This window comes from Notothenia rossii (genome assembly GCF_949606895.1).
Source record: "Notothenia rossii genome assembly, chromosome: 5".
Taxonomy (NCBI): Eukaryota; Metazoa; Chordata; class Actinopteri; order Perciformes; family Nototheniidae; genus Notothenia; species Notothenia rossii.
In genome coordinates, this window is record NC_136903.1 from 70,864,911 (window position 1) to 70,882,902 (window position 17,992).

Here is a 17,992-nt window from a genome sequence, read left to right on the forward strand (position 1 = left end):
GCTTTTGTTTTGTCCCTTTGTTGCACTGTATCATTCTAACACTAGAGGGTGCTTAAGAGTTGAACTGTTACCTTTGCGAAATGTTTTAAAATATATATATCAATACCTGTATGTAGAATATCAAATGTTAATTCTTATACTGTACACCAATTAAAATGATTTATTTTAACAAGACTTTTATTAACATAACACCTCCTGTAGTGAGTGCAGGGCAGTCGCTGCCTGTAGTCTTCAGCGTATTGCAGCTGTGTTGGAGGTGGTCTCCTGTCCCCACATCTGGACCATGTTAGTAACTTCCTGTCACAGCTTCTGCTCTGCCCCCATCCCACAGAGCCACAAGCAGACCTGACAGTCCACAGATACTGCTGTGAGTTAAACATGTGAGCACGACAGTGGGTGGGTGTACATTCATGAAATTAAGAGATTAAAGTTATCTTGCTTCCTCTGCGCGGAGGACTGTCTCCATATGATAACCTAAACCAGGCTGTACATTTATCAAAGGGAATAGCAAGGATGACTCATTTTTTTTTATCAAGACATAAAAGCCTGGAGGCTGTATTGCATCAATGTTGGCAGCCAATGTATTACAAAGGAATGATATCATGCAAACTTTCAGTAAACGGAAGCCATATTGTAAGTCGAATTGAAGATCTGGCTTTTACTTTTAAAGCTACAGAAAGTCATAGAAAATCATGATTTGCCACCACAAAATGTCCTAAAAAGACATCCACTATATTACCTTGGTTAAAAATATGCATATAAACTTGTTTGACTTGTAATAATTAATTAATAAATTACTATCGTAGATCAGTTATAATCCATTAGTTAGGACTATTGTGTAAATAAGTTAGTGTTGGAATCCAATGACTCTATAGTTTTTGGTATACCTATCTGCAGTAGGCCTATTTCTACAGTAGGTCAGAGGTCATGGTTTATATGTGTTACTTGATAACTGAACTATCAAGAGAAAGCTAGTGGAAGACGATCGACAAAAAACCTAGCAATGTGTTGGGGGTTTTATGCTCTACAAAAAATGTTTCATTAGTTATTCATAAATGGTAAAGTAATCATGTTTAATAGGCCTAATACACTTTTATTTAGATTTCTACAAAACCCCTAAGTTACAAAGTAATTAACATGGAAAACAGGAACAACAATTCAGGATTCAAAAATAAAATAGAAAGCATTACATTTAAAAGAAAGGATTTAGTTATCAATGATGACCTGGTCACCTATTCATCCTTCAAAGGGGCCTTTATTAGAACGTCGTACTGTTAAAGCTAGCACTAGTTTGGACTATCCCCTAATTAAAAAAACAGCTGTAGTTCAGCTGGTGTGGGTCTTAATTATAACTTTAGCTGACGTGTTCTCATGGGAAGTTGGACAACATCTGACAAACACAAGGGTTTTCTGTAAATGGACTGACTAATATTTTATTCATTTTGTGTCAAACACAAACACCCTAAAAAATCTAAGTAAAATCAGGGTGAGTTTATTACAGGAGCTCAGGTATAGCCAGCTAGCTCATTAAAGCTAGGGCCTCGCTCATCTGTTGCTGAGCCCCCTCACCCCTCCCTCCGCTTCTGACGACGCTGCTGGATGGAGATAGAGAGGGGGATTGGGGGATTGCCTCGGAGGGAAACTTTTCCTCCTTTGTTTTTTTAAGTGCCGTTTACTTTAGCGACGAGAAATGGGAGAGGGGAGGTGTGTGAGGGAGGTTAGTTAAGATTTTCCAGAGAGGAGGAGGACTCAGGAGTAGTTTGGTGTGTGGAGCCACAGACGGGAACTCCAACAGTTGAACGAAGTGAGGGAGAATGGAAACCAGCTAACCGTCCTCCTCACATCTGCACTCACAGCCATGTTTGCGTTCAAAACGTGTGCCTGAGGCAGGGTTGGGACAATAATGATGCCGTTGTTGTCGGTTTAATGCTAGTTTGTGAAGTTTAAACTAGTTAAAAAGAGCCTAGGGAGACGTTAGGAGAAAACCGGTTTACCCTGGTACCCTACCGCCGCTTTGTGTCGGTGAATGGTGGGGTGTTTTTCCTGTTTGACAGAGCAGATTGTCAAGGAGAAGTTACAACTGCCGAACAGCCAGGCTCAGCGGTAAGTTTTAAAATAATTTACTGAAGAAAGAAAATGTGTTTCAGATCTCAACATGATTAGATCATTCTTTGTATTTACAGGTTTGGTTGTTTGACTGCTTTTCTTTTTCAGTTGACATTTGAGTATGTTACTCCATTTACCGATAATGACTGATTGTAGTCGAGCGATTCCACCTCAGGTCCTGCCTGATGATTGCCAAACTCTACAGCTGGAAATATTTGTAATAACACGTAGCCAGCCTGTCTGCTTCCATGGCTGCTCCCCTTTTACATTTTACACTTGAAGCACATAATGCAATTTATCCTTCAGCCTTTGAGGACAAGGACATAATCATCCAGAATAATAATGTCTTTATTGGTGTGCACTGAACCAAACATGTAGCCCAAAATTCCCCAGTGCTGGGCTTTGATTAGGACTGGCTGGGAATAAGTTAGTGATATGAAAGTTCTGCCATTGGAAGAGGCAAGTAGCCTGTAGTACTTAACATAATAACTCAATTCTTTTTTTGAGTTTTTAATAGTTTCAAATCCAGTCATGTGTTATAACATTGTTTGGCAAAGTTGAATAGTGTAGAATAAGCATATGGAAACATCCCTCATCTTTTAGGCAAACATATGTCTCTTTATAGCCCATGTTGGCGTGCATTCTCCCTGCGGTTCTGCTGTGTGATCCAGGCTGGGAGTGCCTTTTGGGTTTTTGTCTTGAGATGACAGCCTACATGTCCTGTTTTTACTGGGGAGTACATGTCCTGTCTTTACTGGGGAGTGCAGTCTGTAGTTACCCCCCCCCCCCCCCCCCCCCCCCCCCAAGTGCACCACCCCATCTACTTCACTGTCAGCCTGCACCAGATGGTTTTACACCTTTGAAAAGGCAGAGAGGAAGCCCTTCCCTGCTCTGGGAAAGAAGGCATAGAGCGCAGGGGTTAATGAAAGTTAGACTATGTTGTTATGTGTGGTGCCTTTTAATTAGCAAGGACCCAAGAGTGTCGTTTTTGTCTCGTTCTATGCTATGGTGACTCCTCTTATGTTTAACGACTATTATTTAAAATACTTTAAAAGAGTGTTTTTAGGGACAGAGAGTGTACACAGCAAGAGCAGCTGACCCACACAGAAAAGTAGGAATTCCCATTTTATGAGGACCAGCTTTAATTTTAGTTTGGGTAATTGCTGTGTTTGGATTGGCTTTACTCTTCAAACACAAGCGATCTTTCCCCCCTTAAGACAAAAAGGCCAGGCAAAGGTCTATTCTTCTTAAGGTATCGGCTGGCTTTATCAACAGTAACAAACTTATCTGAAATGGCCAACTCTATGATTTATAGTAATAAGTTGAATGAAATACACAATTTTTACTCTACATAATAAAACACATATGTTTGTCAAAAGCCCTCTGATAGCCCTCGATAAAAAAAATGGAATATCTCTAATTTCTTTTCAGTTGTTGTGGCAGTTAAAAAAGACGAACTTCATTGCCTTCTATGGTAACTTAAAAAATAGCTTTCATTCAGGTGGGTTTACGTCAGGGGTTTTCAGAATTGTTTGGTAAGCACTCCAACATTGTCAGGCCTAGGGATGGGACGATATATCATCTGGTAAAAAAGATGATCTTAAACACACACAACGTTGCTTTGGTTTTGATTATTTATGCAGAGGGATTAATTATTTCCTTATTTAAGAACGAGTTGTCTTATCTTTGCAATATAAATACTTGTTTCTTATCAAGGTATGCTTACAACTGTTAAAATGGCACACAAGCATACCAGAATCATTTTGGATAGTCGGGACATGAAATTCTTACCATCCCATGCCTAGTCAGGCCACATGCTCAGGCCTCCTCCATCTGTCCATATGGACGACACATGGACATTGTGCACTGAGGAGGTACTCTACGCTTGTCACAATGAATATGAGCAGTTATGGGAGAGCTGTTTTGTATAATCTGCCTTCATCGGCAAATGCAGATGATTCCTTTGTCTTCCTGCATTACATATTAAATGACAAACTAAAGCGTAACTAAATGAAAATCTAACATGGCTGAGCATCGACCTTATTTCCCGTGAGACTCAGAGATGGAAGGATTCTGAGACTCCTGGGTGCAAGAGAAACCCCATTGTCACATGGAAACCACATAACAACTGATTCCAGTCATTTTGAAACATCCATGGGCTACTTATAGCCCTTTAAACATAGGTTATAGTTATTATAACATGAGAGGGGTGTACGTTTGCTTGGAAAATAAAGGGCACACGTGATATTTTAGGCTCTTGAGATCGCTGTAGGAGGTACAATTATTTTGAACTGGAATTTGAAAAAGATGGTAAATGGCTGCTCTAAATGATAGAGCTGCAGACATATATAGGCACTGCATGGAGGTCTGAAGTGGAGCGCTACTTACTCTGGCACTACAGCAAACATATCTACAAAATGTTATAAGTTAATCAGTTTTATCGGATTTTACATTGACAGTCTGCCTAAGAAACTCTTTAACCCTGTAAAAAGAAATAAAAAACCCACGTTTGATGAGAGCTAAACCAGTTTTAATTTAATAATATCATTATTGCCGTATGACATTTTCTCAGATTGACTTCACACAGCACACTCTTGTAACTGGTTGGATGTTGTTCCTTTCTTCTTCCAATGGTGTTCATTAGCAGAATATATTATCTCATACACAGTGCCTCACTGTCGTACTAACATATGGACTCCACTCCACCGCGCCGCCTACCAAATGCTGTTCTCCACCACAAACCCTAATAGAGCGTTATGGAGCTGCCCCACCTAGCTGCACACGCTCCACACTGTTCCTTCTGCTGCTGGATAACTGCTTCAACTTACTGCAACATAAAGTGTTCTCTTGGTAGATGGATATATCTCCTAAAATGTTGTATTGCCATGTGTATTTCTAATGTACATTATACGAGCATGCACCATCAACATGTGACTCTTGAAAAGGCTCCTTATTGTGTTTCTGATCTTTCTCATGACTCTCTTTAAGTAGCTCTCTGCATTTTTAAGTTGAAAGGCCTCCATTGTTAAGACTTTAATCAGGCCTGAGATTGAGAGATTATGAGGAAAAAATAAGTCAGAAAGGCCTACTTCTTTATTAAATATTGCCAAGTGACTATTATTTGGGTCCATGGCTAGAGGGCAGCATATTTGGCGGGCAGAATTAGGAACTTGATATTTTTGGGAAATAGGAGACAGTCTGAGTCCTACATTACATCTGCCAGGAAGATGGTGACTAGTCAGCTGCCAATTGTGTCTCATTAAATATGATGTCAATGTGCATAACTCTAAAGAAGTAATGAAGACGTTGAAACACTTTCTTTGATGTGTGCAATAGAAATCTAGTAATGTAGTAATTTTGAAAAGAAAACCCCTTTATTTTAGTTCAATAAAGGTGTGTTTCATCCAAGTGCATATGTTTGTATGTATCACATCTTGTCATGTAGTTGATTTTAAGTCCATGTACTGGTAAATGTCTTTTGATTTAGCAACTGATGAGTAGGGAAAGACCATGTGACATACTGGAAAGGCTGCTTCTGTAGAGAACAGACCTGAATACAGATGAAGATGAATATATGATATATTTATCACAGATGCACAAAGCCTCTCTTACGTTATGCCTGATTACATTTGGCCCTTTAATGGCACCTTAGCGAGGTATTATGTTAAGATTGTAAGCTTCTGAGAAACCAGCATCATAAGTAAGAACTTAACTGTTACTCATCATCATGTATATCCTTATATCGATAATATTTAAAAACTAAAGCTTTAAGACTAGCACACATTCAGCTTCCACAGGTTTGATTTGAGGCAACTTATACTCTTCTGTATGGCAGGAAGGAGAACAGACCTCTTGAAGCAAGTAGCAAATGAATAAGGGTGGGGGCTGAGGTAAATTTAACGCCCCTTTCTTGAAGGGAGGCATGTCTCTGTGGCGCAATTGGTTAGCGCGTTCGGCTGTTAACCGAAAGGTTGGTGGTTCAAGCCCACCCAGGGACGTTATCTATTTGAATAAAAAAGACCCGGACACACCAATCTGACAACAAAGAGCTGACACAGACGGACCCCGACTGTTGCGTCGTCTCTCGTCTCTGCCTTTTGGCCATGTGTCACACTGGAACACACCGCAAAGACTTCAGCCGACGGCCAAGAAGCACGTATGAACTGCGCATTCGTGAGTGGCAATAACTCTCCTTACCAGTAGGCGGTGGTAGTGTGTATTCATAATTCAAAAGAGGCAACAACCGGAAGACAGACTGCGTGATACACCGAGAGAAGAAGAACAGACTGCGTGATATAAACAAACAACAAATGGCGTGTGCGTTCCATTTTCACTCTACAGCGAGAAGCTCATGGGGCTTTCCCGAACCTGTGTCGAGAGCTGGAGTTAAATGAAATCTCAGATTTAACTTCTTAATAGTTTGTTTGGGTCCCTCACTTCCGTTTCACTTCTCATGCACTGATTCGCTAGCTGAAGAGCCAATCAGAGTGATATATTTTGCCGACTGCCTTTGGCCGACTGCCCGCCGATTCAACATGTCGAATCGGCGGGTTTTCGGCCCGAAAAGGCGTCGGCACGGCTGAAAATACCCGACGGTGCGGGACACACCAATCTGAGTAGGGCGTGTCAACGCTAATGGCCCGTCCACACACAGGCATGAAAAAAATCTTGCCGCTGGGCGTGTCTGAAGCTTGGCGATTGTTTGCGAGCAACGCGACCAACAACCAATCACATGAATCTCCCGCCCCCGACATACAAAGCAATAGCAATGTTAAAACGAAGTAAACTGGATATAAACTCCCCAAACAGGCGAAAACCTACCAATTTCACCCACTGTCTCTGCCACCTCCCTCCATGCCTGGTTCCTCCGGTTTGTATCCCGGTAAATAGTTCTGGTCGTAAAGAACCGGGTGATTTGCTAACGTAATATCTCGTTTGGAATATGAGGAAATTAACTGCGGTCTGGCTCTCCCAGCTTGCACGCCGTTTGATTGGCTAGCGCTTGCACTAGCGGGATTTGCATAAACGGGATTTGATTGGCTGATGCCAGCTTCGCAAGCATTGGGAGCATCAAAAGTTGAACATTGCTCAACTTTTGATGCTCACGATGCTTGCAAAGCCATGCTCATCTCCCCACAATGCAGTTCGTCGAAGATAAAAAATCTTCTACGTCAAGTGAATGGGCGAAGCTTTGAAAGATTTTTTTCATGCCTGTGTGTGGACGGGCCGTTATCGTCGGCCTGACGCCCACCGACGCGATAATCGTGCCGCCCGGACACACCAATCTGACAACAAAGAACTGACACAGACGGACCCCGACTGTTGCATCGCCTCTCGTCTGCGTTTTGGGCCTGGTGTGTCCGTGCCTTAAGGCAGCGTTTCTCAAATTTGGCGCAGGGATGTGATAGGTGGGTCGCAAACGGACGTGATGAACGGGAGATTTAAAAAAAATAAAATCAAAAAAGGTTTTAAATAAATGTTTTGGACCTCAGGCCAGAATCGAACCTGGGTCCTCGCGGGCAATAGTGGACTGTTACAGCTGGAGACTCGCAAACGGACGCGATGAACGGGAGATTTAAAAAAAAAAAAAAAATGTAAAAAATGTTTTAAATAAATGTTTTGGACCTCAGGCCAGAATCGAACCTGGGTCCTCGCGGGCGGTAGTGGACTGTTACAGCTGGAGACTCGCAACGGCGGTGGACTTTCACAGCGCTGGAGCCGCCAGAGGATGCGGTACCGGCGCAGCGGCGCTGTGAAAGTCCACGTCCCACCTATGCCAGAGCCAGCGGCCCACCGATGGCAGCGGCCCACCGATGGCAGCGGCCCACCGATGGCAGCGGCCCACCGATGGCAGCGGCCCACCGATGGCAGCGGCCCACCGATGGCAGCGGCCCACCGGGAAAAGTCCCGAATTTCCCGATGGCCAATCCGAGCCTGCTCACACACACACAACTGAAACCAAAATCATTTACAGACAAATGTAAAAATCTCTCATACACACATGTGAAAGGCTCTCACACACACACACACACACACACACACACACACACACACACACACACACACACACACACACACACACACACACACACACACACACACACACACACAACAGCGTTGCAGTCGGGAAGAAAAGCAATGTGGAGCGGCACCTCTCCACTTCATAAGGAGTTTAACAGTGAAACTTTTCGAAATCCCGTTTGTGTCCCCCCACTTTACAAATAGGCCTATGTTTATTATTATTTTTTAACGCAAGCCGTCATCGCCACGGAGGAGCACAGAGCCTCTGTGAGCGATCGAGACAGAGTAAAGAGAGAGAGAGCGAGAGAGCTAGAAAGCACACCTTTATCTATTTAATATAGATGTAAAAAATATATAAACTTACAAAGTAAGAAATCATTCCAATGTGTACTATAGGACAGTAAAAAAAAAAAATGTTTAAAAGGGGAGTGATTAGTAAAATATACATAAATAAAAAGAAGAATGCTAACTAGATAACATAAGATAAGAATAAACAAGTTTAAATGATTTGTTATTGTTTGTGATCATATTCTGAAGATGTTTGGATTATTAAAAAGTATACAGCTCTCTTTCATCTGAGTGTTGAGAGCTGTAGCCTGTATCCATAAATTCATTTTGTGCTCAAAGTGCACCAGATTGATGCATTTCACTTCGACATTTAAAAATATATGTTATAATAGGGACCCCCCCTAGAGGATGTGAGGTCCACCCCAAAATAAAGCAGGTTAAAATAATTAAATTGCATACATTTTCTTTTAGTAAACACTGAAAACGGCTCCCAAAGACCCAAACAACACAAAAAGGTTAAAGGTAAGCATATAATAATGTTAAAATGTGCTAAATATATACACTGCAAAAAACAAAAAAAAGAGGAGTAAAAGTAGCCCCTGACTTGTTTTATTTTTTTGAAAGTAGCTCTCATCCTAAAAAAGGTTGGAGACCCCTGTTGTAGAACGATACATTTGACAATTTTAAGCTTGGCCTACCATTTTATTGGAGCGATGAGGAACAGGTGGGGCTTGAAAAGGCCCACCTGTTCAAAGTGGGGAATGACAGAAAAAGTTTGAGAACCACACAGTTGACGTGTTCAGGGGCAAGGTTCAGGAGGAAACCAGTAACAAAAGTATAACTGTTACACATTATCAGTTGCTGTATGTCCTTCTTTCGACAAAAATTGAAGACATGAACTAAAGCACATTTAGCTTCCACAGGTTTCATTTGAGTCAACTTCTACTGTATTCTAGGAAAACAAACTTCTTGAAGCAAAGAGCAAATGAAAGCGAGTGGGGACAGAGATAAATTCCACACCCCTTCAGGCTGCATAGCATGTCTCTGTGGCGCAATTGGTTAGCGCGTTCGGCTGTTAACCGAAAGGTTGGTGGTTCAAGCCCACCCAGGGACGTTCCCTTTTTGAATAAACATACAAGGGAACAACCCAGGTTACATGTTACAGGGCTATTAATTCAGTTGTGAACACACCGTGACACAGTTAACTTTGCCGTGTGTGCATAGCATAGCACAACAGAGCTCTGAAAACATAATGTAATTGCTATATCTCAGGTTTTGAAGCTCGGGCTGAAATTGAAGTCCCAAATATCCACCGCAATGATCTAGTTTAATATCTTTATTTATTTACTTGCAGATGTGTCTACGTTTTATTTTTTGATTTGTACATTTATGCACTTTTATGATCATTGCATCATTGTGTATTTTACATATATCTATGGAGGATATCAATAACATTTACAAAGCCTGAAAGCATTTAAAGCCTGGCAAATAGAGTACATTTACTATCATGTGGTGCTTTGTTCATTACGCAAGTTGTTACATCACACCAACTCCATGCAGCAATATTTTCCATTGCGTAATCAGAGACACAATGGCAAGTGTTACAAAGATTAGCGTGTTAGCCAGACAGATTAAAGGTTGCCTTTCCTGCAGTTTCCCTATAGGAACCAATTTGCTTAGAACTAGCTGTTTGTGTTGACAATGCTAGCTTTCATGGCAGTGAAGAGCATACTGTAGGTAGATGCATCGTGTTTCCCAGACTCATTTGAATCTAGGCAGTGCTGTTGTTGAGATGAAACGACGTTTCAGTGTTGATGGTTCATTTTTTTGTTCCTGTCTGCTCTCTGTCACAACACAAGGGTCAGTTCCTGCTGAAAGCTGATGTTCCACTTCCTCTTCTGGTCCTGAGCTTCCTGCTATGGAGAGACAGGAAGCTCAATTGTGGCCCATATGATGTCTTTCTCAATATGAGAATTAAAGCGGATGTTATTGTGACGATGAGCATCAATGTATCCATCTTAATAGTATGGGGGTTATAGCCGTTTTAATGACCCCCACTTTGACCATAACCTTTATTCCCATGGTTACTTCAGCTGGTTAGAGTGTTCAGCTGAAGGTGGTGAGATTTATTGCTACAACTGCAGAGCGCAGACCCCGGCACGTCTCACATTCTTGGTAGAGTCTTCCGAGTGAAGCTGTCAGACATCCAGGTCATAATACGGCAGGATTTCAGTTTCTCAGCTGGCCCTAGCCGTCAAGTTGGAGGAGCCCTTGCAGAATCCTTGGATCTGAACACACACGCCCACCCAACTCTTCTTCAAACACACCCAAATTTGCTATGTGGGGAACTCTTTTAGTCAGCCCAGCCTGTTCCTCAGCAGCTGAGCACTCAGTCTGCTCAGCCCCCCGCAGTGTTTGTTCAGGGGGAGTATACTCCTGGGCAAGTTTTTGTTTGAAGGGTAACATAATATTACAATAGCCCATTTTCAGCTAATGCTTATTGTTTGTCAATTCACAGTTCCTCCTGCTGCTGCTTAAGTAAATGTAAGTGATACTTCTAGAGGCAATTGTGTGTTTTGTTTTTCTATTTTCTTACCATTGGACTCCAAGAAAAGGGGTTTGGTACATTTCAAACCTCTACTGATCAAGCTTGTCTTTGCTGGAAATGAAATACTCTGTAAACTCTTTAGCCCTTAATCGGCCGGTCAGTGGGTCCACCAACTATTGGACGGATCGTCCCTGGTGGAAATATCTCTCTGACCTTAGTCATCCTTTGGCGTCATAATGAGGATGACAAAATGTTTTTGAGGGAAATATATGAATAAAAAACCTTTTGATGGATTGCCATGAGATCTATTGTATGCAAGGTCCTTTAAGGACAAATGTGATCCTCTGACTCTTCATCTAGCACTATTATGAGATTTCCTTTTGAATGTTGTCCAGTTCTTTGTTTTAAAGCTGAAAACAAATTAATTTCCTAGCTCTACTGACATTTTTAGCATACAAAACTTAAATAATTATTCCAAAACATCAGCATTCTCACTGTGAGCATTTTAGCAAGCTGATGTTGGCATCAAGCTACAACTAAGTAAGTGCAGCCTCACAGAGCTGCTAGCGAAGACTCCCAGTCTTATTGAGTTGTATTGAATTAGTTGCCTGGCGACTTCAGCTCGCAGAAAATTCAGCTAAGAAGAAGAATCGGAAGGGCCTCCAGAGCGCTCCGTCATTAAGATAGATAGTTCTGTTTCTAGTTAGGACCCCCGCCTTCCATCAGTCACCAGCGCTCTGAAGGCAAATAATTGGCACACATCTTACAGCAAACACTCGGGATCTACCAGTCCCCTCGGTGCTCTCAGCCATCTTTATGCGGTCTCCTTTTTCGTCCGCATGGTTTCCTCTGAGTGCCACTAGAGGTCACAGCATGGGACTCAGAGTCTTTGTTTTGCCCCATAATGGCTCCATTCTCCCTGAGCAGCAAGGCCTTCCAAGCCTGCTAGACATAGGACACCATTGTGACAGAAAGGTAACACGAGGCGGACTCATGGGGAAATGTGTGAACTTGTGGTGTTAAGTTAATTACTTTTAAAATGGTGATGAAATATAAACTAGTTCACACATAGCGCCTGGTAAACAAAAAAGTAGTCTGACCAATTGCAATAGAAGATCAAACAGTATCCAAATATGATGTGTGTTAGAGAGGAAGACATTGGGCTTCATTGATTTCTATTAGACTCTGACATTTGACCATATAATGGTTTAACTGGAATCAATAAGCGGACCACAAAGCGCTCATTCAAAGTCAGGCTCTCTTGAAGCAAAATAAAAAGTCAAGAGAAAATCTTGTTAGTGTCCAATGACCGAAATTAGGGTAAAAAGAAAAAAGGGCTACTGAGTGATATGTTACTAGATTTTTATATTTTGTAAGATAGAGAAATCAAATCACGTGTATTTGTGTATAAATCTAGAGAACAATAGATTACCTGCACTTATAGTTTTACTTGTAGGTTAGGTTAATGATCTCTATTTACTGAGTAACATACAACAATTACGTCATGTAGTTTGCTAGAGAGAATGCATAGAATTTGACCTAACTCCATAACTATTTAAGCTTCACATTTCTCACTATAAAACAAACCAAACAGCAAGAGGTCACAAACTCTCAAACTCTTCCCTGCAGGAAGCGTGCTGGTGCAGGTGTTTCATATCCAAACCAACCAGGTGGCCTTTCGCTGCATTCGTGTCCTATTGGACAAAGGCCAGCTGGGGCAAAGTGCTCCAGGGACAACCAATAGCAATCTGTAAGAAGTAAACGTATAGATACCTTTGTGGAAGTACACATTCACATTGGAACACTTCCACAATGCAACCCTGACTGAATCAAAACCAACATGAAGGAGAAGATCACAGTAAAGAGACCAAAGCCCTCAACAATGAGCTTCCTGTGTCGGCCAATCCATTTTCTAACCTCTTATCCAGGGTTCATGGGGCTGGAGTCATGCTTATTGGGCAAGGGAAGCCAACCCATCACAAAACATTTAGACTTAAACTCAAGTGTCCTCAGACACAAATATAGAGATTATATTTAAACTCTTCTTGCGACACTGCTGACCACCAAGCCGCCGTGCCGCCCTGAGCCCCCCGTGTAGTTTTATTATTTCCTGCAACAAAGTTTGGTCCCTCATTTTAAGTTGGCTAGAGTTGATGTGAAGATTATAGTCTTGAGCTCCTTTTTGTTTGAAAATATTTTATTTTGCTTTTGTCTCATTCTATCAATATGACTTTTTGACTTGCTTTAGTAAATTATCTTAGAGTATTAACGTATATCCTCAAAGTGGAAATACACTATAATATAACCTCCACTAAACCATATTGTCCAGACTCTAAATGACCACATCCTAAATGTGTGTCTTGTCTTTCAGTAAAGAATCCAACATTGACGTTGTCACTGATGGGAAGCAGAAAGAGGGAGGCAGGGACAGGTTATGAAAATCTGCGAGAGACTAAAGAAGGAAAGAAAACGTTCCAATGGGCTCTCATTTTTTCCATGTCAAGTAATTCATAGGCAGGACATACAAATGACAGAGCCCTGTGTCTAAGTAGAAGATGTAACAAATGAGGCACATTTGACTGTTAAAGAGAAACAAATATTTAAGGTGTGGAACGTTCCAGTTGAAGGAGAGGTAGTGGATAGAGAAGACAAAGATCTGGCACAAAGCAAAGAATAAAGGCAGGAGGGACTGTTCCTGACTGTTTGTCCCAAGCAGAGAACGTGAGTGAGCTGTAATCGGATCTCAGCTGTGATGAGATCATACACGAGGCCTCGGAGCGAGCCGTCCACCCACAGACCCTCGGCCCCACTGCAGCCTCTGTGGCTCGCTGCAGACTAAATATCAAATGTAGCTTTTCTATAGTACCAATCGAGGTGAAATAAAAAAGAACTACTAAAAATGTTTGAGGCATTGTGTTACGTAAATGTGATTGAAAAAAGGTGGTCCATATTTTACACTGTACTTTAGTATATCAGCTTGTTACTGTAGTGAAAACTGTGCATCTCAAATGTGGGAATCTTTTTTCTTGTTGGATGAACGGAAAGACTTGTGTTCATTTTTGAAAAAACATTCCTACTTCTTATGCCTGATAAACATTTTCACAGTGCATTTTAGAGATCTATGACTATTACAGTTACATAGAAACATAGTAATGCTGGCTGTTATCATAATAAATGATCAATTGCCTGTAGGTGTGTATATCTTTAACAATGAAGATGGTCAAGTAGGGGGTTTAGTTGGAAAGAACAAAACAAAAATGGATGTTAAACGTGAAGAAAAAAGTATTTTCAATTTCAATTTTCAATTTTCTCAGAAGACTGACCATTTATGGCTGTCAGAGTTTATGACCCTCATTATTAAGACAGGACAGAGATCAACAGGGTGCCTGTCTCATTGATTAAAGCGAGTGAATGAGCTGCTTGTGTGTGCCCGGGTTGCATAGCTTTGTGTTGAGTGTATGACAGCTGCGCATACAGAGCAGCTAGGCAGAAGTCGCAGTTGACCTGGAGGTTTCACACTTCACATTTACCCTGGAGAACTTCAGTTTTCTGTGTTGATCAGGATACCACACCATTTCTTCATTTTCCGGTATTTCATAAACATATCCTCTTCCTTTACATTCCCCAGACCTGCTCAGATGGACCTGAGATAACGTGACCAGAAGTTTCACCCTTGTCCCGAACTCCAGCCTCCCTCAATCACCCATAATGGCAGACCTCAGCGGGCTGAGCACCGAGGGGGCCGGGACAGGCTCGGTCGAGGTCGACGCCTGCAGTTTGGAGATAGAGAGGAAGTATGATGTCATCCCTGCCGTCATATGCTCCATGTGTTGCCTGTTCGGCATCATCTACTGCTTCTTTGGTGAGGATCCCCATAGACTATGACATCAGGGAGGGTCAAACTAAATGTTTTTGGGATGAAATAACACACCATCAAAATGCCACGTGTAGCTTCATAGTTCTGCCTTATAGGTCATCTATTGTGCAAAATCCACTTTTTCCTTTCTCCTCTACATCAACATGTGTCCCCTCTGTGTAAAGACATTCTGAAAGTTTCAGGATAAAAGATTCTCTGACTTTTTGTCCTGATCCATTTATATAAAAACACGTCTGAAAATGAGCTGATCAGATTTTGGCCACTTGATGATGTCATAACGATTTTTTTGGCTTATGTAACCATTAGCCAATCACCAACCAAGGTAACCCCCCCCGCTTATCACAATGAGTCTCCTCCTAGAGCACCATTGTGTTCTTTTTAACCAAATATCTCTCAGAGGGGCGTGGGGAGGGGCTGCTTATTTTCATCTAAAGTAACAGACAGAGAATCAGCACTTTTGAAACAGGGGGGTTTATGGGATGCTGCAATGATCTGTTTGGTATTTGGAGCCAAACACTTCAGAGACATGTTTTGTATATATCTGAGAACTATAATATAGAAGAAAAACAGTATAATAGGGGACCGTTAAAATATATCAAATCAATTTGGATAAACGTGTGCTTTCACACAAAAACATTCTCACTTTTTATGTCCAGAGTTGCTTTGTTGAGCTTGAACCTTTCACATTTATATTAAAGGATAAATGTTTATCCTCTGATTTTAAATCTCCTTATTCCTCATTGTAACTATTTCCTGTTTCTCCTCCTCTAGGTTACCGCTGTTTCAAGGCGGTCATGTTCCTGTCTGGTCTGATGTTCGGCTCCGTCGTCATCTTCTTGCTGTGCTACAAGGAGCACGTGCTGGACACGCAGCTGAGCGTGGAGGCAAGCGCCGGGATTGGCCTCGGCATCGGCCTGCTGTGCGGCCTGGTCACTATGCTGGTGCGAAGCGTCGGCCTCTTCATGACCGGCCTGCTTCTGGGCCTCCTATTGGCTCTCGCCGCCCTACTGGTCACTCACCAGTTCTACACTCCAACCACAGTCTGGGTCCCACTGGGTTCCCTTCTGGGGGCGGGCATGCTGTTTGCTGTGCTGACACTGCAGTGGCAGAAGCTCTTCACCATGATCTCCACGGCGGTGTTCGGGGCAGCCATCATGACAGTGTGTGCTGATTACTTCGTGGAGATGCTGGTGTTGGCTAATCATGTGTACGAATGCTTGCGCCTTACAACCGGGCCACCTCTGTGCTGGTACAGCTGGGTCATTCTGGGCATCTGGCCCGCCCTCAGCCTCATAGGAGTACTGGTACAGTGGAAATTGACAGATGACAGCTTCTCGCACACTGACGGTAAGGAGGAAATATCATGTGCCTTTGAGTTCTAAATGTCAACTTTCAAAAATGCACTTAAAAACAGAGGAATAAATGTGTCTTCACAAATATCAGGCAACTTACTCCAACTAGGTGAAACAGTAACACGTATTCACAGAGCAGGAACAGCCAATGAGAGACCTAGCTCTGCCCCTTTTCAACTTTGTTAGAAAAATCCCAATTTCTTGCCGATTGATAAATATGGGCCCTGATGTTTTAAGTTAGTATTTAACAAACACACATTTTCAACTTGTGCTTCTCACAGTTTTTGTCAGTTTTTATTTAAACCATGATGTGATGCTATGATTTTTCCTTTCTTCTTGTAGTGGTTATCAGTCGGAGACAGAAGAGAGTCCAGCTGATGCGGATTCGAGAGAAGGACGCCAAGAAGCGACAGCAGGCAGGTGGGCAGGAAGGCACGTACCGCCGTAAACCCACCCCAGTGAAACGTTACGCTGGGGATCTACTGGCACCGGTCAGTGTCACCCAACATGGCGTGTGCTGTAGATACTCATTAGTTTGTTTGTATGGCATCAGTTTGATCTCACCAGTAAGCCTACGTCTGTCATGACACTAACGAAAAACAATAATATTGTTAACCACATTTATTCTTGGCACAATATAGCCTCCAATTAAAGCAGTTATCGTCACAGGCCTAAGCCTAATTAATGCCATGAAATTCTTGCTGATGTCCCTTTTTGTGTGTACCTGGCTCATCTCTCCCTGTGTGGTTTTTCTCAGAGCTACCTGCAAAGTCTGCGGGACAGACAGATGGGCACCGGCACTTCCCTTAGCAGCATCGGCACTTCCAACCACACCATGATTGACTTTGACTACGACACCGGGTCCACTGCGCCCCTCACAGCTACAACCCCAGTCGTCAGGGTCTGAGCCAAACAGAGAAAAGAAGGGACTACTTAAAGCTCTGCGGTTCTCTAACTGTGTCTTCCTAACCTACAAACAGCTCCCCTCGTGCTCTTAAATGGATTTGAAACTAGGATGTGCGTCTGTTCTGTCAAAGAGAATGCTGCTTTTTGGGGAGAAGTGAGAGGTGTTTGATGAAAGCTATAATATAACCACTGTGTTTCTCAGAGAAACACTTAAGCACAGACACTAACAAAGTAGGGTCCTACATTTCCTTTTATCGTGTATTAAATACATAAACAGCAAGTACGAGCCTCGTATGTTATTCTGTTTTGGTAGTGAATAATACAAAACAATATGTTTGACGTTACACGTACTGTTCTTAAGAAGTTAGTCATTGCCCTGAAGTGTTGTGTTATTACCTGTCTAACTGTGTGCTTGTAGAAGTTGTGAAAGTTTATCATTAAAATGTGTATTTTTTAGAGTTTTTTAAAGAGAATGAATATGACATGCAAATAGATACATGGAGTATGACCTGGAGTGTAAGCTGAAAGGTGCAAATAAATAATAGTTTGTATTTTCTGTCAGAATACAGTAGGTGAATAATTTAGACTGTGTGTATGTTTGTGAAGTAAACATTTTATAATTTAATTTATGTAAAGTACATGGTAAGGTTTAAAAAAGGACAAAAAACAAAGCATGTTTGTTGTTAATTTGTAGATTTTTTTAAATAATTATCCATTGTGTTGTTTGAATTCTGAAGGGACAATGCACTTGTTACCTGAATCTGTACATACCTGTTGATAGAAATAAATACATGTGTTTGATACAAAACTGTTTTTTAGTTATTGATCGAGTCACTGTTTGTCTTTTTGAGCTCTTAGCAACACATTACTCAACAGAATTTCTCATGGGCAATA

At 41.8% G+C, this 17,992-nt stretch overlaps 1 protein-coding gene across 3 annotated transcripts; it reads left to right on the top strand.

The window, feature by feature from the left end:
• Window positions 1–1,606: 1,606 nt before the first annotated feature.
• Window positions 1,607–17,906, top strand: LOC307040504 (transmembrane protein 198-like). 3 transcript variants are annotated; one of them, XM_079683392.1, is made up of 5 exons: window positions 1,607–2,103; window positions 14,592–14,825; window positions 15,612–16,187; window positions 16,535–16,624; window positions 16,950–17,906. In XM_079683392.1, exons 2-5 carry the CDS (start codon window positions 14,672–14,674, stop codon window positions 17,000–17,002), a joined length of 873 nt encoding a protein of 290 aa, XP_079539518.1. In that variant the 5' UTR covers window positions 1,607–2,103; window positions 14,592–14,671; the 3' UTR covers window positions 17,003–17,906. The 3 variants fall into 3 exon arrangements, with proteins under 3 accessions (XP_079539518.1, XP_079539519.1, XP_079539517.1); XM_079683393.1 differs by having other exon boundaries at window positions 1,609–2,103; window positions 16,535–16,612; XM_079683391.1 differs by having other exon boundaries at window positions 1,619–2,103; window positions 16,535–16,683.
• The last annotated feature ends 86 nt before the right edge of the window (window positions 17,907–17,992 follow it).